Source organism: Peromyscus maniculatus, chromosome 20, assembly GCF_049852395.1.
Source record: "Peromyscus maniculatus bairdii isolate BWxNUB_F1_BW_parent chromosome 20, HU_Pman_BW_mat_3.1, whole genome shotgun sequence".
Lineage (NCBI taxonomy): Eukaryota > Metazoa > Chordata > Mammalia > Rodentia > Cricetidae > Peromyscus > Peromyscus maniculatus.
Window position 1 is genome coordinate 10,616,214 of NC_134871.1, and position 21,500 is coordinate 10,637,713.

At 43.5% G+C, this 21,500-nt stretch overlaps 1 protein-coding gene across 1 annotated transcript in view; it reads left to right on the forward strand.

Moving 5' to 3' along the window:
• Positions 1–21,500, forward strand: part of Ext1 (exostosin glycosyltransferase 1) — a 286,667-nt gene that overhangs the window by 258,801 nt on the left and 6,366 nt on the right. Inside the window, exons 5-9 of the mRNA XM_006982394.4 lie at positions 3,806–3,938; positions 6,194–6,312; positions 8,155–8,250; positions 12,601–12,690; positions 20,139–20,299. Coding sequence (XP_006982456.1) covers positions 3,806–3,938; positions 6,194–6,312; positions 8,155–8,250; positions 12,601–12,690; positions 20,139–20,299 — 599 coding nt within the window. The remainder of the gene's footprint in view (positions 1–3,805; positions 3,939–6,193; positions 6,313–8,154; positions 8,251–12,600; positions 12,691–20,138; positions 20,300–21,500) is intronic.

The window sequence follows — 21,500 nt, forward strand, 5'->3', positions numbered from 1 at the left end:
AGCAGGAGTATGAGAAAACTGGTCCTGTTTTTATCTGTAGGTAGGAAGTAGAAAGTGGATGGGAAGTGGGACTTGGTTATCAGACCTCAGGACCCACCCTTACTTTCTTTGTCTGGCAATGCTTTACTTCTCAAAGGTTCTCCATCCTTCTGAAACGGCATCCCCATGTGGGCCCAGGGATTCAAATACACAAGCCTATGGTGGACCTTTCATGTCCAAACCACCACACCAGCCCTGTAGCTGTAGGTTGTGCGTAGACACAATTGAAGATGGGACTCCTCACCCTCTCCCCAAAGCCAGGACTGAACAGGCCGTGCATTTCACAGGTCCCCTCTGTCATACTTGGGATTCTGTTAGCTTTCAAGCCTGAGCACTGCATTGTGAGACCAAGCTCTTTGGAGCCGGGTGTTTCCGTTCTGTATACAGATTGAAAAATGGCAACGGGAGAAATGGCAAGCTGCTGCAGAGATAGCGTTCCTTCGTGGATGGGACCACAGGAACGCGGAATCATGACAAGCAAAGCAAGGGTGTGCATGGGATTGGGATTGTAATGACATCTGACACAACAGCCTGATGCTGCTTATGAAGCGCTGTTTCAGAGGGGACGCTTCCCTCGCTTGTTCCTCGGTTATCCCCCTGCGTTGGAACTACAGTGCTGTCATGCTCATCATTTTACTGTAAAACCAGTGAACTAACGTCAATCAAAGATGGCTTCAGCCATGGAGCACATGGCATGTGATGGCACTTTGTGTGTTAGGCAGCAGCATTTTTCTTTTAATATTTAATTCTTTTTTTTTTAATTTACTTATTTATTATGTATACAGTGTTCTGCCTACATGTGTCCTTGTAGGCCAGAAGAGGGCACCAGATTTCATTATGGGTGGTTGTGAGCCACCATGTGGTTACTGGGATTTGAACTCAGGACCTCTGGAAGGCCAGTTAGTGCTCTTAACCACTGAGCCATCTCTCCAGCCCTAGGCAGCAGCAGCATTTGAACAAAGAAGAAGCAAAGAGCAAATAGAATAGCTGGAGCCTTCAGCCCACTACCTGTTATTTTGAAGGGAAAAAAAAAAGTGGCATAGAATAGTAAAGAGCCTGTCATTCTACCCTTTAAATTCACTTGGCAAGTATTATCTTTATTGAGGACCTTAGCAGAAAGTGTGTGTGTGTGTGTGTGTGTGTGTCGCGCACTGATAAATAGCAAAGGAATGTCCAGCCTCTAACAGTGATGTCTTCTTCCACAGCATTAAAGTATAAACACTAAGTGCCTTGCAGGAATCCTGAGAGCTGTCCAGTGAAGTGACAGGGAGAACTAAGACGTTAGGAGGTTGACAAATAACATTTCTACTTGGTGGAATGAGATCCAAATTCTTCCAAACTTTTGACAATGCAAGTTGATATATACATATAAGCTTTTTAGAAGTACATTTGGCCACTCATTCAAACAGCGTTAATGGTGCTCATACCCAAAACAAAGTCCTAAAGAATCAATACAGAAGTTGGAAGCATTTCATTTAGAGGTATTTTCATTTCTTTGCATAGAAAAATTACTCTATTTTTGGTCAGTTCAGAGAAATAAGCCATGAGTACCATGAGGAAATATGTTAAAAAAAAAAACACTACATTGCCTGTATCTAGAAAATGAACATAAACATGATTTTTTTTTCAAGACAGGTCTCTCTCTATAGTCCTGGCTGTCCTGGAACTAGCTCTGTAGACCACACTGGCCTTGAACTCATAGAGGCCCAGCAGAATTTTCTTTTCAAAGTCAAAATCAAATCATAAATATAAGAATTTAGTCAGATTACCTTACATTCTGAGAGATTGCCATAAGTATTAGTGATGCTTTATCATTTCAGTACCAAGGAGAGGATGAATCTTGGCACATCACTTGGTCAAAGTCAAGTTCAACATTTGCTATGCATTCACATTCATGCTGGTATCTTTTTGTCAAGATCCATTTGAATATAGTGTGAAATGTGTATTTCAAGAGTGTTTCGTAACTGATGGTCACATTTGGAAATTTTCAAAGAAAACAGTGCTGTGACTTTAAATCAAAAAGATAGTCTACTACTGTAGGAAGCATGCCTTTCCGAGACCCGAGCAAATGACGACCTACTTGTAACATCTCTGGGTTTTGTGTCATTTGTTTGTAGCTTGGATTTCTAATGCTGTCTATTGCCAATTTATTCTGTGTCTTGATAGCCAAGATCATTTCTGTGACCACATGCTGAAAGGCACATAAATTTAGAAAGAAAACAAAAGGAGCTCTAAATGGAACACCATAAGAGGAAATTAATAGCCTGGATTTGGAAAGTATAAGAGTTGAAAAAAATGGAATAAATGTTATACAGAGAATTGCTTGCCGTGTGAAAACTCTTTCCAGCTCTGCCACTGTGCTCACAATAGCTGTCTGGATGACAGCGTGGCAGGCCATGCCTTTGTACCATAGACAGTAAATATCAGCATTATAGCTGGATTCCTAAAATCTCCATCAACTCAGGAAGTTACCCAACCATATAAAATGAGCAATTTTGATCCGAGTGAAAGATAAAACGCAGATATTGGTGCGTTGAGATTGCATATTCTTCTCAATTTCTTCCCTGCTTCCTTTCAGTGAGAAGGTTTGAAAGATATGTAGAGCTCACTTGATTACCCTCCCATTCTCTGTCATGGAATGAGATGGATGGAGGCATTAATAACTTAGCAAATCTTGGAATTCCATACTTAACTTCACGTTTTCTTAAATAGAGACCGGCAAGATGGTGATTTAGGTCCTCAGACCCCTAAAAGTTATGTAAGGATTGATTGGTTGATTGATTGATTGATTATTGGGAGTCAAACTCAGGGCCTTATAAATGTTAACACATATCCCTCAACTAAGCCCCTAGGATTTTTTAAAAAACATTTTGTGCTGGAAACATGATATTCTGTATCATGTTAATTATTTGCCACATCATATCTTAATGAGTCGATAGTTTTATTACAAGAGTTTGAAAGTCAGAGAGAACGCCCTAAAGTAGACTAATCACATTCAACTGACAAATGATTCAGGTTGGGAGACGGTTTGTCTCTAAATGTAGAATTTAATGATCTGCAAGGTCCCAAAGTCCAAGGAAGCTAATGAACTAGCTTGACAATTATTAGTCTTCACATGCCATGGTTCTTGTCCTATTCCGTAGGATGTTTTGAGCAATTGTTAAATTGTTAACTCACAACTTTTTGAAGTCGAAATACACAAAAACTTGAGCTGGCCAATATTGAAAAGTCATGCAACTGACTTTGAAAAGGCACTGAATGTTGATGACAGACAATTTAAAACTCCGGCCCAAATTAAAGGAATAGAGCTGAGTGGAGAATGTACCTGCCTTCTTTTGTCTTCACATCCGCCTCCACATGGTCCATACTGATGTTGCTGTGCACCCAGAACAGATCTTGCTGGTAACATCTGGATCCATATATTGATGTCCCACCACCAGGAATATGTGAATTCTTCTATACACTGTACTTTGAAACTAGTAAGGACCATTATTATAAAAATAAAATTTTAAGAAAGTAGAATTTTATGATTAAAATGGAACTTGAGAAACATTGTCAGTCACAGTTCATCTCTTCCTGGTATGGTCCTCCAGAGCTCCTCAATGCTTTATCCTGAACACATTTTTTACCAATAGAAAATTGGAGGGGGAACAGGTAGAGTGCGTTGTGTCTTTTTAACCATTATCATCTCCAAACTTGGATTGAGCAAGACCTTTACCAGATATCACCCAGACTCACCCTCACCACATGCTGGTTTGTTTTCTAGATTATTCAGGACAGAATATTCAAGCACATATCACGAAACAGTTTAATATGGAACAAACATCCTGGAGGATTGTTCGTCCTACCACAGTATTCCTCTTACTTGGGAGATTTCCCTTACTACTATGCTAATTTAGGTAAGTGGATCCTTGGAGGAGGCTGCCTGTGAGGACCCTGAAGGGGGTCCTTCTTCCCAACATCCTGGGGTGGACACTGCTGGCTGAGCACTTTTACAGCAGAGACTCACATTCAGGATTGGGGAATACAGCAGAGTATTGAAAACAGAAAGAACGGAAGCCTTCTTTCTCATCTCAGCAGCTAACCTGTACATTCGGTAGAGTTACTTTGTTGTGAAATGTTCTTAAATTATAGATCATTTTGAGCATGACATCAGATTAAGTATAATGTGTATGTGCATATGTGTATATAGGTATTCATGTGTGTGTATTTCTCCTTAATTTTTTTTCACAATTGCACTTCTCTTACTGTATATTTAGAAAGATCTGAATTAAGAAAGAGAAAAAAGAAGTCACCAAAAATTTGTGAAAAAGACAAATTTATTCATTCTTTCATTGTTTATTATGTTCCTCTCATACACCAAGCTAATGCCAGGCTAGATGGTTGACATAAAGATCATGTTAGATAGAGTCTGTACTCTCAAGCAGCTTTTAATTGAATCTCAGGGGGGTGAGGGATGTGAGCACAGGGCCACCGCTCTGCAGAGGCTGGTGTTACTACCACAGACATTTCCATAGTTGGTGCCCTTGTTGTCCTCACGTTAGTGGCATCACAGACACGTTATCTCAGGGTTGCAGACGTTAGAAAACCTGGGACAGTAAGCATCTTTCAAACAGATATGAGGTCTCAAGATTGTCTACTCTATACTAATTTTGTCCAAAACAACATTCACCTTTTTAAAATTGTACGTATTTAGCTTGAAAGCTGTGAGGTGGAACTGAAGTTCGGGGCCTAAAGTATCCATCAGCAATGAATAACCCCTTAATGTAAACTGGACACACTGGGAGGACCATATGAAATTCAGTGGATGGTCCACAATGGGTCAGTGAGAACTCATTGTCCAACACAGGCAGTAGTTAAGAAGCCTTCTGTTTCTTGTAGAGCTCTGATCTGTGCAACTTAGAGTTAGCCCCTTAGAAGTATTCACATGGTGCTTCTTAAACTATTACTGGAAAACCTGAAAGCAATGACTGGTTCCCATTGTTAAAAAGTGCTTCCTCCGTGGAGTGTATCGTTCTTACCTGAGTGTTCATCAGGAGAATGAGAAACTCACTTTCTTTCTAAAGTTCAATTAAAGTGCTAATTGGATGGCACAATTTTCCATGTACCACATTTGCATAATCGTTTCACATATACACTCAGATTCCAACTTACGTCCCACCTATATCAAAGTCTAACTGGGGCGTTGCCACAATGGCTGGTTTATACCTAAGCTACTAATGTACCAGATTAGTGGGTCTAAACTAATGAAGTTCTGAAAGGCTCTTAACCTGCTTGTAATTTCTGAGTTCTTGTAGAAGGGCTCCTGGGGGGATGCCCTCTTGCTTCTCTTTGGTGGTAATGGATGATTTGCATATTCATTGTCCTTTCCTACACTGAGCTCCCATTGGGCAGAAGTCAATCTCCCATACTTTTTCTCTCAGTGGTGTTACACAAAGCAGCCATTCCTGGAATATGGAGGCTCCCTTAGTGCGATTCTGATGATGCTGAGACATTGTTGAGGATGCTGATGGTGATAACGGCTAGCACTGAGCACTTACCCTTTGCTAAGTCCTGTTCTAAGTGCTTAGTGTGCATCAACGGGCTAAACTCGTAGAGTAGCTGCATTTCATAGCTGAAGGAACCCAGAGGGTCAAGCAGTGTTTCTAAATGCCACCAAGATGGTAGAACTGAGAGCCAAGCCTGGAGGGATGCTAGGCACTGTTCTCAGAACTTTTCCTACATGCTCATTATTAAATGAAATACTGTTCATCACACAGAGCCCTTCAGTTAAGATTCAGATACATGCAGATGCCCTGGTGGAAAATGTGTGCTTATGTAAATACCTAAGTGACTAGAGCAAGGTGCATAGATAGGCAGGTAGACATTGGGTACCTTAAAAAAAGGAAGATGACAAGCATCACCAAGGGAAGAGAAGGATGTCCAAAGAAGCTGGAGATGAGCACTGGGCCGTAGTTTCTAGAGGTCTCTAGACTGGTTAGTCGTTACATAGCAGCTCTCACTTTGTTTCGGTTCTGTCAGTACGTAAGAAATGGACGACAGATGTAGTGGAGGGGACGGACATTGGCTCCTGGGTGAGTCACTGGAGCACGGAGTTTTTCCTCAGTCTTGCTTCTCGGTACTTCCTTAGGCTCTTCTCTTCATTCCCTTTCAGGTTTAAAGCCCCCCTCCAAATTCACTGCAGTCATCCATGCTGTGACCCCCCTGGTCTCTCAGTCCCAGCCAGTGTTAAAGCTTCTCGTGGCTGCAGCCAAGTCCCAGTACTGTGCCCAGGTGAGTACACTTGTCCTCTGCAGCTTGATGGGCCAGAGTCTTGTTTCGTACCTGCCCCACACTTGACTTTCCAGGACCCTTCAGGCAATGTGCCCAAGTTACTCACTCTAGTGACTGGCCAGGCCTTGGTACTCTCTTTCCATCACCTTGGACTCTCAAAAAGTAAACCCTGGCACAAGTACAGATTCCAGAATGACCTTTGCCTTGTGTAAAGTGTACCGTCCCATGCGCACACAAATTCTCTAAAGAATGTGTAAGCCACATTACTTGTTTTTTTCTTGTTGTGCATGGATACGTGTATATGTTTGGGGTTGGGGGAGCTATATATGAATCAAATCATAGTGAAGTGTTCATTTTTGAACTCACTGCCTTTATTGGAAATGATAAAATCACATGCAGATGTGTGTAGATGTGTGTTTAGACCCAACGTGAACCTAGGATGTTGTTCCTTAGGTACTGTCTACCTATTTCTTGAGACGGGGTCTCCCGTAGAGCTCATTGATTAGGCCAGGCCGCCTGGCCAGCAAGCTCCTGAGATCTGCCTGTCTCCGCTGCCCCACCCCACACTAGGATTACAAGAATACACTACCATACTGGCTTTTCACATGGTTGGCGGGGATTGATCTTATGTACTTGTATGGCAAGCACTTTACTGATGAGCTACCTCCCTAGCCCTTATTTCATTTATAAACATCAAAGTGATAAAAGTCATACCAAAAAATGGTCATGGGCAGGACCCAGAACACTGCATTCCAAGAACGGAAACAGACTTGCTGGTGTCGGGAGGTGTCAACTCTTCCGTTCACAGCAGCCAGGAGAGAGCAGAAGATGACATCACGGTAACAGTGTTTCCCAAATCAGTATCGCTCCCGCAGTCTTAACACTGCTTAATTTTTTAAACTTGTGATTGGTATAGATAAGATGGCTTACAAAGAAGAAAAGAATCACATCATTGTGGAGTGTTCATTTTTGAACTCACTGCCTTTGTTGGAAATTATAAAGTCACATAAAACCAGCAACTGTTGAGAGGAATCCGAAGCAGGAGCTCATCGTGCCTCTGTCTCAGATTCTTTTATGTCGCCCACATTGCCTGGTGTAGAGCAAGTTCACAGCAGATGTTCAGATGTTTAGTATACATTTTTATTTAACTTGATCACAGTTGCTATTGCACTCATCACCATAAGATATCAGAAGTTAGAAAACACTTGATTAAGTTCCGGCAAACTTCAAGCTATTCTGTGTGTGTGTGTGTGTGTGTGTGTGTGTGTGTGTGTGTGTGTGTGTGTGTGTGTGTCTATATGTTTGCATGTGTATCAGGGTTCACACATGTGTGCAAGTACACATGCACACATGTACATTTATATGTGGAGGCCGGAGGATGACATAGGGTGTCTTCCTCAATTGTTCTCCTTCATGTATGTTAAGGCAGAGTCTCTTCAACCCAGAGCTTACTGATTCAGCTAGTCTAACAAGCAAGCTTGCCACAAGGATCCTCGGTCTGCTAGGGACGAGGGTTGTAGGTGAATATTCATACCCACCTGGCATTTACATGGTTCCTGGGCATCGAACACTTGCACAGCGGGCTCTTTCTCCCCTGAGCCATCTCCTCAGCCCTTGAGATGACTTCTTTCTCCTTCAGCTTTCTCCTGGTCCTGGGGAATAACTTTGTAGATTTCTTCTCTCCCCTCCCTGGTTGTTGAAGATTACAGTTCTGAAGTTTGTATGGGCGTGGACTCACTTTGAAATTTACTCTTACCAGCTCATTTCTACAAGTAGAGCCGTTTAGAAGGGAGCCTATAGGAGTACCCGAGCCAGGCGTCTAATGATCCCTGTCCCTTTCAGATCATAGTTCTGTGGAATTGTGACAAGCCCCTACCAGCCAAACACCGCTGGCCCGCCACTGCTGTGCCTGTCATCGTCATTGAAGGAGAAAGTAAGGTAGGCCTTGGAGGGAGCTAATGGGAGGCCACCATGGAAACTTACGTCTCCACAGATCACCGTGGGTGTCGGTTCCGGAAGTCTCTCCCTCCCCTTAGGAGCTGTCCGGTCTGGATTATGTGTCTGACACTGTGCCGTTCCTGTCTCCAAATGTCTTCAGCTCTGACAGCCATGGGCTTTGGAGTCAGTAAAACCTGCGTTTCAATGCAAACTCTCTGGTAGCTTCCAAACCTTAAGTTCTTGGAGGCTTTTTTCTCACTCACAAAATGAGAATCACACTGCATACCACCTAGGGTTTCTGTGAGGACTAAATGAATTCAAGGCAGTGGAATGAATTCAGCAGTGTTTCCATAAATGACAAGGACACAATAAGGCTGCTGCTGCTGCTGCTGCTGCTGCATGTACAAAGTCTGTTTAACTTGCTAACACTAATGCATTGGGTCTTTCAGAAAAGTGGTTCTTCCTTACCCTTATCTTAAAAAGGATGTTTCTCTTTATTTTGTCTTGATACCTCCATCCAAAGACCTTCCCCAGCTTGGCCTCCCTGGCCCATTACTTCCCTTACCCAGTCCACCCTGCTTAGAACTCCATACCCTTCTGGTCATCCTGTGGCCTTGCAGAGACTGTGTTTGTCAATGCCTTAAGTTGGCATCTGAAGCCATGTGTCCAGCCTTTGACAGCCTTTCAACGGTTTCCCTCTCCCTGCTTTCGTCTGTGGCCACTGGTTACAGTGATCTGGATGGTTATTTGACACAGGTCTTGATCAGCGATCTCAACTTTCCAGCCCTCTCAACACTCCTGCTTATCTTCCCAACCCCTTCATTCTGCTGCCTTCTTGAAATCTCACCCACTGTCAACAGCCAGAGCTGGGTTCCCACCAGGTGTCGAAGGGCGTGTTCTTCCCCACTTGTGAAAAAACCAGTAACTACTAAGTAAAATTCAGGTTGGAGCAGCAGTGCCCTCTAAGGGACGTCTTTTGCCAATCCCAAAGGGACTACCTTACACTAGGTAGCCCACCCCAAGTCAGAATAGCACAATATCAATTCGTTGGGGGCAAACCATTTAAAACCATCTTTGGACCCTCCAAAAGTGGCGATTCCATGTGGTTCAACATAAAACATTGAGAACTGCAATGACCCCATGGAGAACAGATCAAGAATGCATTACAGTACATATTCGTTTCTCACTTAGACTGCCCACTGTATGTTTGCTGTCTAATAGATGTAAACACACAGGAGAATATGACCATTCTACTTAGGGCATCCAAAGGTCTGGGGTCAATCAACATGGGTATTGGACCTGGTTGATTAGCCTTTGATAAGAAAAGGTGACTGTGACAACTATTAACAGGCCTCTGGGTGTCTTTTAGGAACACATGTCATTGTATGCATGACTTCACAAAAGGGGCTAACACAAAAAAGTCACCTGCCTGCAACATCTTATGGCCACTTCCCCCAGAGAATAGTGTGTTAGAGGGATGGCTGTGTTCCAGTCTGAACACCTGGAGCCCTGCCCTGTGTTCAAATGTACGCCCGCAACTTTGAGCTTTGGAATTCTTTGGTGTTTTGCCTCCGAGAATGACCATACCTTCTCTATTTCTCAGGCTGTGTAGACAGGGTCTCATGTGCCTAACTGGTCTCATGTACCTGACTGGGCCTTCCTGGTGTCTTCAGATCGCACCACATGTTCACCCTCTGGTTCACTAATTGTGTACCTTTCCTCCAGTGAGAAGGAATTTCCAATAAAGCAGTGATGACGGCAACAGTCCCTTTCTTGGGATAGTACCATGAAGAGATGCCAACACTTCCCCATCCATTCCTGTCACTGTGCTCCTGGCAATCTGTTCAGTTTTCACCTCTACTTTGACCACTGATTTCCAGTGGGCCGTGTGGTTCGCGTGCCTTATCTTGACTCTCAGTGCCGTGGCCACTACCTTCTGTGGAAGTGTTGGCATTTTAGCCTTGCTCCAGGCTCTGTGGCTTAAAACATAGGCCCACCTAGAGGATTCAGTGAAATACTGTGTATCGAGTACTTAACCGAGTGCCTATTTTATATACACAAATATTTCAACAAATGTCAGCTATCATTCTGAGATGCATTGCCATGTTGTGATTTGTATTACAGGCTCTAGAGTCTGACTTATTTTTTTATATGACCATAGAGGAGTGTCTCAATCTCTATGCCTTAATACATCCTCCAGTAAGTAGAAATAATCATAATACCAAGTTTATGAGAGCTAAAAGAATCAAATGACACCCTGTGTGCTAGGAATTGTAGGCACATACATCATAGAATCCCCAAAATTTTTGTGTAGTATGTACGTAATTATTTTTATAGAATTCTTTTCTATGTACTAGATGATAAACTTCAGGAATCTTAGCCATTTTATTGTCATGTTTATAAGTTCTAAAAGAATTGGCTTCTCACATGGTTATCTAGTTCTATGAACAAACAGTACAAACTCAGTTCATGCAGTATTGACCCTGTGGATATATTCCTTCCCCTTGTTTTAGTTCAGTCAAAAGGGTAACTGAGTCAATGACTTGAAAGCCCCTGATTTCTGACCTAGACACTAATGGGCTCATAAACTATATTTTCCAGAAAAGGAGGGAGGGAGGGAGGGAGGAAGAGAGGGAGGGAGGGTGGGTCAGAGGGACGGAGGGATGGACTGAAGGAAGGAACACAACCCTGTAAAGCCAGTGATTGAGCCCATGGGCAGAGCCGCACTGGCTCTCCCTCCTCCATCCCACACTCTCCCTATCTAGCCAGGACTTCAGAACTGGCGTGTGCTACATTGGCTGCAAAGTTCCGTTGTGAATTTATAGGGCTTGTCTTTGCAGTTTTCCCCTGTAGGCTGAACACGGGAAAGGTCAGGGCATTGCTAAGCTGCCAGCTAATGGTTTCTGCGTTACTCAGTGGACATGTAAACAGCAGCAGGAGAATTGCTTCAGGCGGAGATTTCTGAGCTCTGTGTATATGGGGTTGCTGATCGCTTTGTGTTTTATTTTATTTTGAAAGACTGAGAAAGATTTCTTTTTTTAAAAAAAAGAAACCCTGACCCAGTTGACAGATATGGGGAGTGGTCTCCACAGCCACAGACCCTGCAGCTCCATTGCTTCAACTCTCAGATGGGCTAGCCTGGTGCTGCCCACTCTTAAGGCTGGGAGACCCCTCTGTCGCTCACTGGCATGCATCTTGGATTTGAGATGAGTAGACAAGCCCAGCTTCTCCAAGCATGGGATTCTCTGTGGCTGTTGGACCTCCAGGAGCCAGGACCTTCTGTCACCTTGGTCTCCAGTGAAGCTTTGCTACCCATCCATTGTGCCTTCAGAGTGCAATTAAGTGGGCCAATGCCTCTCCGGTCTCTATGTGTGAATGTGGAGCATAACTTTCAAAGGAACCTGGGGATGTGCTTGTCACATTTATTTCTACATGCACCTTAGGTTCTTCCCAAACCTGAGGCTGTATTCCACCATCTGGGAACAAATCCAAAGTCCAGCTTAGGCAAAGTTCACGACCTTTCTGTTTTCCCATTAGGGGGTGGGGTTGTTACAAAGCTGCAACAAGACATGAAGGGAGGGCCCGGAACATTCCCTGACGTGTACTAATAAAGTATTATTAGTCACGGTGTGGTCCGAGCCTCACAAAAGGAAGCCATGCCTATGACAGATGAGCTTCCATACTTCATTTGTCCTCCCTGCCTTCTTACCCCCATGTCCATAGATAACAATATATATGTACATGCATTCTCTCTGACTTGCGCTAAAATAGATATAAAGTCAATACTGTCAATGTTTGCCCATCTACAGTGGTCTGACCTCCCAGGGATGTGTACCTGGATGGAACCATGTCTTGTCCTCTGCTCTTTGCTGCTCTTGGGATACTGGTTATCTTTGGGGGAGCCCTTGTACTTGCTGAACCCCTGTCTATACTGCCCCAATTCTGTCTCTGCCTGGCAGATTCCTTCCCAGTCCATCCTGCTTAAATCATTTCTCCCGTGAAGCCTTCACCTGCTCTTCAAGGCAGCCCTCTTGTCTGGCGCTTTTCATTCTGAGTGAAAGCCAGTCATCTAGCCTTCCATTTCTACAGACTGTGGGTTCCTAAGGGCAGGCCATGAATCACACTTGTTTTGATCCTTGCTGTGATTGGTGTGGTACCTGTAGGTGTTCAATAATTGCTGCCCCGATTAATCTTTGCTGGTGGGAGATGGAAGACTTGCACTGTGGCAGATGGCGTGGTCGTGGAGCAGTCTTCGGGATGACATGGCTGGCGGAATATTCTTGACAGTAAGACTCCAACGGGTACTTCTCCTTGTTCCTAATCTCTCGCCCCACCTCCCTTTCTCCCCAGGTTATGAGCAGCCGGTTTCTGCCCTATGACAACATCATCACTGACGCTGTGCTCAGCCTTGATGAGGACACTGTGCTTTCAACGACCGAGGTAAGAGTGATGTCTCAGGGGCGGGAAGGGTCTCTCCAGGTAGGGACCTCTTCAGTCTCAAGGTACCAGCGCTGCTTTCGCCCATGCCTTGGTGGAAGTAGAAAACATTTTCCAGAACTTCCTGAAGAATTGGTTTTAATTAACCCGATTCCTGTTAGCACCTTGCCACCACCCGGCCCCCTGATGTGGGCACCTTCTCCTTTGTTTCCTCTTCTAATTAGGTCCTCTTTGCATGGCTGTTCTTCTCCCCTCCTGTCTTCCATCTCCCTTTGTTGTTAAGCAGCGTATCTGTGGGCAGGTGTAGAACACAGGGATGGGAGACTTAGCATTGTCGGGAAACTGTGGTCCACAGCCAACTAACTGTCCCACCCTTCCCCAGTTACAGTGATTTCTGTACCCAGTATGCAGTCTCTGTTAAGGCACACTTCTGGGGTCTAAAAGTCATTCTTCCATCTTATCTAGCGTGCTCCCTGGCCCCACCATGCACACACACACACACACACACACACACACACACACACACACACACACACACAGAGAGAGAGAGAGAGAGAGAGAGAGAGAGAGAGAGAGAGAGAGAGAGAGAGGAGCAAGCAGTTTCATTTGGATGCTGAGATGGAGACCTCGTCTATTTTGAATGTTCATATATTTGTGCCAAAAAAAAAAAAATAAGATTGCACCAAGAAGGTATATGGGGAAAGAGAAAGAAGAGAGAAGAATGTAGAAAACTTCGTGACTAGAATGAGTATTGATCTCTGAAGCTTTAAGCCATAGATGAGATCAAAGCCAGTGATATGAAAATGTAGAATATCAGGATCACATTATTAATGGTAGCTACTTAAAGTCACAGAGACTTAGCTGATTAGCCTTTTCTTTCATTTTTTTAAAACTTATAATCATTTTCCTTTATTTTAGAAATTGGCACTTACCAGCATGCAGTCTCCTGGACCCCAGTCTGGTTCTAGTAGGCACACTTACTATTGATAACAGGCTGGCTACCTCAGTGTCTTCCTTGAGATTCCATAGCTGTTTCGAGTTGTTACCAGATGTAGTTGAACAGAGATTGCTTCCAAAGCCACCCAACTAACCCCAGGACGAAATGTCCTGGGTGGGCCTCACTTGTTCCCGACACTTCTAAGTCGTCTGAGTTCTATAAATACTGGCTCAATGAGCGGGTGCTGGGGATGAGCATTGTGCCTGTTGCGGGGTGAACAGACAGCCTCGGTGTCACATGTCTTTTGGCAAGAGGATAGGCTGTTAGACTGAAGATAGGATGAACAATCAAAGGGATGGCAATGAAGTTAGGAGCTTTGAGACACTCCAGCATGCATTTTTTTTCTGCAGCTCGCTGCAAAAGGAAGCCGACATCCCAAGAGCACATTCATTCAACAAGTATTTGCTGAGAGATTTCTTTGTTCTGGTCTCTATGCCAGGCACTGGGGTTATACTATCCCTGCTTATATCTATCAAAGTCCTGGCAGCAAACAGAATTCAAGTCAGAGGACTCTAATGAAAGTACTTTCAATTACTTCAGGAGGTGTGGGTGGGATGGAGGGACCTCACAAAGGACGGTAAAATGTCTGGTGAGAGCCAAAAGCTTTCCTACTTCGTTCCTGGAAGAACAAGGAAAGGGTGGGAATGCCCAGCCTCTGAGAGGTGGAGCCATGCAGTGAAGGCTCTCATCCCAGAGCTGTGTTCGTGGAGCTGTGGCTATTTGTCACATCTTGTGGCTATTGTCACGTCTTCCCAAGAGACCTTGCCTTCTCTTTCTTCCTCTTTTGTTTGTTTGTTTGTTTGTTTTTGTAATTTTGCTGGTGACTACCATTGGTTTGACCTAGCCATACTCTAGCCAGCAAAGAAGAGCAGGTTGTACCTTTCCTGGGTGTGCTAGTTGGCAATGTTGTTGCTATGACGACGTACCGGGGCCATACAACTTAAAGGAACATTTATTTGGCTCAGAGCTTCAGAGCTTCCACTCCATCATGGCAGGGAAGATGTGGCCGATCAGAAACCATGTGGCAGCCATGGAGCTGGGAGAGCCAGAGGCTGTCGGAACTAGCTGCCTTCCCCTCCTTCCTTTGCTTCCACACCTGAATCCCACTTTATCGAATCTCACATCCCACATGCACAGCCAGCCTTCGACTTCCTAGTTCATCCTTTCTGAGAACAGCCTCATAGACACATCTAGCAATGTGCTCGACCAATTTCCTGGGCACCTTTGAGTCCAATCAAGTTGATAATCAAGGTTAGCCATCACACTAGTATTCCATCATCCCAGGGCAAGAAGAACTAGCAGTGCCTTTCAGAGGGCAAACTGAGGACAGGTAGCACATCCCCATAGTGGAATGAGTAGTTGAAACATCCACAGCACACACCTAGGACATCTTCCTATGACCTGGAGTATGATTCATGTTGCATCATGTTGCCTGGGCACAAGGCAATTGGTCTCACTCCAGGCATGATTTTTCCATGATCCAGGCTGAAATAACTTTCCACCACTGCAATGCATCATTGTGCTGGGGAATTTCCTTTCAAAGGATAGCAGTTCCAGCCACTCAGTGCATGCTGGGAGGAACATGTGTTGTATGTGAAGTAATTAGAAGTCAACGTGGGCTGAAAATATATGTAAATTTAAGGGGTTGGCAGTCTGGTTTGCTTTTGCCTGCTGATCAGTGAAGTGGTTGTATTGCCTTAAATGGTTGTGGGCAGAGTTTCCCTATTCTCTTTTTTTAGGTGAACAGATGTTGATTCTATTGGATTCACTTAGACACACACACACACACACACACACACACACACACACACACACACACACACACACTCTTACACCCACACACTCACACACTCACCCTGCTCAAGTGTTCTTAGTTTGTATAAATGTCTCACTGAAGCATTAAGGGTAGATTTCTAAATTGCATCCTTTAAAGGGCATTAGATATAGTTGGTTTATGGTTATTTACATTTATATGAGTTGCTGCAAAACCTCAAAAGAAAACAGATGTTGATTTTTTAAGAGAAGGGGTCTTGTGTTGACCTTTGCCTTCTTTGATGTGTTAATGATCTGAATGAAAGCAATGTTATCAGAAGAACCACAGTTTTATCTGAATTTACTTTCGAGTTCCTTTGAATTGACTTGAAACAGCCCTGAGATAGTAAGAAATTCATGCAACAAAAACACCCCATTGGGTTCTATGCCAATTGCCAACCCATGTGTCTCTTTATCAGAGAATAATGGGAAGCCCCAAAGAGTGCTGACAGTCAGGCAGATTCTTTGACAAGAGGCTGCATAATGCTCTGTCCCATCAGTTGGCACCATTAGTTTGGAGCACTGAGGATGCTGTAGGTTATCATGACCTGATCTCAGGTTTCTGACAAGTGCTTCCTATCCCCTAATGTCTTAACTTTCGCAATAAGGTTTTGTTATGCATGTCCATGCTAAGTCTCTGTCTATCTATCTATCTATCTATCTATCTATCTATCTATCTATCTATCTATCTATCTATCTATCTCTCTATCTGTCTATCTATCTATCTATCTATCTATCTATCTATCTATCTATCTATCTATCTATCCATCAATCAATCATCTATTTGGTTTTTCCAGACAGGGTTTCTCTGTGTAGTGCTGGCTGTCCTGAAACTATTCTGTGTAGACCAGCCTGGCCTCACAATCAATGAGATTTACCTGCCTCTGCCTCCCGAGTGCTGGGATCAAAGGTGTGTGCCACCACCACCCAGCCAGTGAGGATTTTTTTTTATGAAGAATTAGTTTGTGTGGTCATAGGGGCTACAAAGTCTACACTTTCTGTGTGCAAGCCGGGAACTCAGGAAAGCTAGTATTGTGGCCCCAGTAGGAAAATGATGGCCTGAGAACCAGAATAGCCAATGGTTAAGTCACAGCCCAAAGACAATAGAAGTCCCTTGTGCAGAGTCAAGGGGACAAAAGGACTACAGGGTAGGTAAGATGGCTAATTAGGTCAGAGCTCTTGCCATGCAAGCCTAGTGACCTGTGCTTAATACCTAGAACCCACCTTAAAAAGCCATATGTGGCGGTACACATCTGTAATGCCAGCACTTCTACAGCAAGATGAGAGGCAGACCCAGGAGAGCCAACATGAAGTGTGTAGACTAGCACTTGGAGTTCATAGTGTGGAAGAAACAAGAGAGACCCAGCCTCAGAGAGGTAGCGGGAAACCCAGCTCCTGAAAAATTGTTCTCTGACCTCCACACATGTGCTGTGACATATACATCCCACCACCACACACACATTTAAGTTTAAAAATGGTTAAGAAAAGGCATGGCACATTCTTCCCCCATAGTTGCTGTCTGTTCAGGAGCTCAGTGGATTGAACAGTGGCCACCCACAGAAGAGGGCACTCAAATGGTAGTCTCATGTTGAAATGTCCTCACTGGCCCACACAGACCTGATCTTCCTATGCCTTCCTAACTTTTTTGGGGGGGTCACATTGGCACACGTTATCCATTGTTCTTTATGTTAGAAAACTTCTGAGTACATAGGGATGATGCAGTCTTTGGCATAGATCAGAATGTCGGGCATCAAACTGAAGTTTCCTGTAAACTTGAATGTATGGCTGCTTACAATGAGAGTGACTTCTCATTCAGGCTGACTGACGAATTTGGAGATAAAAATTTTATTTTAAAAACTTCCTGAGGCAAATAGAATGGCTCAGTGGGTAAGGTGCCTCACAACCTCAGTTAAACCTCACGTGACTGAAGGAGAGAACTGACTGTGAAGGTTTCTTCTGACCTTCACACATGTACACTGTGTCCCATGTCCCCTCACCCCACCCAATCAAATAAAACACACTGGGGCACGTGTGTATCTCCCCACTCGACTCAAATAAATAAGTGTAATAAATAAAATAAAGTTAATGTTCTGGGCCAGTGTTTCCAAAAAGGTGTGTTATGTAGAATATTCATTTTAACAATTACCTTTTTGCTTTAATGTTTCCTTGAAAATAACATAGTCACTAATCAAACCTATGATTTCCCTGACATTTTTACCTGAGATGAGACTAATTTAAAAAGAAGAAAATAGAGTAATCAGTTTAAGAGAAATGTTACCTACCTAGTTGAATGGGTGGTATGAGAATCGGGGGGAAAAGGCTTGGGAAATAGAGACCTAGGCTTTTTTACTCCATTTTAAAACTTATTTTACTAAAGTGAATACTAATTCATATATTATAAAGTTAACCAGTTTAAACTTTGAAATTTAGTGGTTTAATTAATTTACAGTATGTACAGTTATTGTCACTTCTGACTTTTTCCAGTATTTTTATTATATAATACTATATAATTGTGTATAAAAATATTATACAATAATATTTTTATTAACCACAAAGGAATCTTTGTACATGTTTTAAGTTGTGCTTCCCCATCTTGGACAAGCACTGTCTTCTGTGTCGGTGATTTGCCCCATCCAGGACATCTCATATTTGTGGAAATGTATCTTGCATAGACCTTCTAGCCCGATTTCTCTTACATAGTGCAATGTAATTGAGTTCCAGCCACATCGTATTAATGTTGCCAGGACCTCGCTCTGGCTGCTTCTCTGCTCCCTGGTCCTTCATCTCCAAGGAAAGAATTAGATGAGACACAGAGTATAGTGTAAAGAGAAGCAGAGATTATTATAGAATAGCATAAGTCATTCTCAAGGCTGGGAGTGGAAAAGGCCCAGGGGCACCACTGTAGAGGAAAACATTCTTACAGTAAGAGTGGACAGTACCAAGACGGACCCTTGTGCTGACCTACATGCGTACGTAGGCCATATCCTACTTAGGGTTTCTAAAAGAGACAACTGCCTAGAGGATGTTTTCCTGTCCAGGTGATTAACAGATCCATCTGGATTTGATCTTAAAGAAGGGGTAGTGGTATGTCCATGTTCTTTTCCAGAAAGCCTCTGAATAGAGAGGCACCTGCTGATCCCTGGAGCACAGAATGTCCTGTCTTTCCCCAGGGCCAGGAGATAGGATTCAGATCCCATTCTTTTGACCAGTAATCTAAGTCCCTAAGCTTCAATTCCGGTTTTTTCAAACCATTGCATGTGAAGGAGGGGCCCATCCCAGTAGCCTTTAAACTTGCCAATATCTAACCAGGGACCTCAAGAACCTAACCTGGATAGTCTTTTCAGTAACTGAGTGGCCCTCCCTTGTGTGGTTACATTGTATAATCACCTTCATTAGTTCATAAAAATTCCATTGTTTTCGTCCTTTGGCTGCTCTGAGAATTTAGTGGGTCTTTTTGACCATCTTGGACGATAGGACCAGGACTTACCATTAGCATTTAGTCCCTCAGCCATTACCACAGTAAAGGACTTGAAATAGTTGTAGATTTCCATTTGCACTGCTTGTCAAGAAGAGATTAGTGTAGGCAAATTATCTGGTCCTTCATATGTCTTAGTTTTCCCTTTGAAGAATATAAGTATCTACCTCACAGGGTTCTTAGACGGACAATCTGAGTTACAGTGCATAAGGCCTTATAAACTTTCCTATCAGAAGCATTATATGATCACAAATGTATCATTTACTTTGACTTTTCTCTTGTTTTATTTTTATTCACGATTCACCAGAGGATCTTAAGGGAGCCTGCAGATTTGAAAAGAGATAACTTGGTAGCTCTATGGGTTTAGCTTATACTGGGTTCTGAAGTCCCAGCTTTGGTTTCCTGTAAACAGTAGGGAGGCACTCTCCTGCCTTTTCTTTAAAAGAATCTGGTGGGGTTTTTGTTTTCACTTGGCCTTGTCCCCACCTTTTCTCAGTGACTGCACGGTGGCTGTCATTCTGGTGCCACTAGCATCCTGTGTCTTCTTCAGGCCTGACAAACCTGGTGTGTATTCTTTGTGATGTCCTCTCTGTGTCCCTGTTGAAAGTTGTGCTCTTCACAGAAACTTCTCCCTGAAGAAGATGCTTTCATTTTAGTCACTGGGGCTTTGATATGTGCTGGTTACGGTGTGTGCCGTGCCGTGTTGCAGTCCCTGGATGCACACGGGGAATCTGTTCTTATTGACAGAGCAGATGCTGCCGCGCTTCCTGTGAATCAGTGGTCACGTGTGCCTTTGGCGTTGGGGAGAGGGAAACAACTGCTTTTTGTTTTTTTTTAACTTGAACAAAGTGGGATTTCTAAAGGACAAGTCAGTGTTTCTCTCTTTCTCTCTCTCTCTCTCTCTCTCTCTCTCTCTCTCTCTCTCTCTCTCTCTCTCTCCCTCTCTCCTGTACTAATCTTAAGTTTCTTCCATAGGAAACATTAAAAATGTGCATAATTAGAGGACAAAATGTCAAGCAGTCAGTTTAATTTGCTGATGAATGTGGAGAATTAATGTTTTGAAACAGTCGTGGGATTCTGCATTGTGAGTTAGCAGGGGGAGGTAATGTTTTGTTGACATTTGTTCACAGTGTTGATTGCTTGTTTGGCTTGTACTTGGCCTTGCAGGTGGATTTTGCCTTTACCGTATGGCAGAGCTTCCCCGACAGGATTGTTGGGTACCCTGCACGCAGCCACTTCTGGGATAACTCTAAGGAGCGGTGGGGATACACATCCAAATGGACAAACGACTACTCCATGGTGTTGACAGGAGCTGCTATCTACCACAAGTGAGGAGCTGGGCATTCTCATTGAAATGCATTATATTCATTTCTGACAGAACTTAGGCCAAATCTAGTCAATGACATTAATGAAAACTAGTCAGTATCCTTGCCTGATTTTTGTTGAGGTAGCAAATGTATGCTATGAATTTTCTTGGCTTATTGCATTTCTAGATGTTAAGGCAGAGTAGCATTTTCAGTTAAGCCAAGGGATAAAGGTACACTCAGAGCTAGGTTGGATATCTGAATAATAAGGAGTGGATACCTAAGCATCCACGTCACTGTTCTAGGTGATTTTGGTTCACCATTGAGTGAAACAGAAAAGTTCCCTGACAGTGCAGGACTCATATTCTGAAGAGCAGAGAAACATAGATGCTGTGGGAGAAATCAGGGACAGTAGGACGACACTGATGAAGAGTCAAGTAGCAGGAGTGACAGAGAAGGGGCAGGTTGGAGAGTGGTCAGGATGGTCTACATTGTAGAGATGAGAAGCAGAGACAAGCAGAATCAAGAGAAGGTTAGCCAAGGCTGTTGCGGCATTGGGAATAGCAGGAATAAGCACCCGGAGCAGACGATGAAGAAACATGGAAAAGAGGTGTGTGATTGGTGACCATGGTGCAGTGGGGGAGCAGGTCTAAGAGGTCAGAGAGCTCAGAGACAGAAGTTGTTAATGTTCCCTCTAGTGAGTAGGTCAATGCATGGCCTTGAACAGAGCCGACTTCAGGCTGTGTTCCCAGGATCCACTCTGGATGCTGTAATTAGAATAGGCAGTGAGTATGTGAAAGGAGGAGGAAGAACTTGGGGAAGTAGTCAACGAAATATAGAGGAAGGGTGGTTTGCCTGGGACCCGGGAGTGAACAATGCTATAAATAAGGACCACACTGTAGGGATATTTTGACACTGATTCAGCATCGTGACCTAATCAGAATTTAACGCCTACCCAATTTTCTAACTTGAAGTCCAAAAGGCTAGAGTGTCATCAACAGAAGTAATAGTACAGATGAAATAACTGTTTTTAAATGGAAATCTTGCCCTGGGCATGTTAAGACACCTAAAAGGCTATGAAAAAAAGTCATAGACAGAGATATAAAATGGGCAGTCTTTAAATTTGGGCCTAAAAGCCAGTAGACTGAGGTTAAATTGCCAGATGAGTGAAGTAGATAGTTAGCATTTCCATATTCCTACTGGATCGTTAATGAAAATACACCAG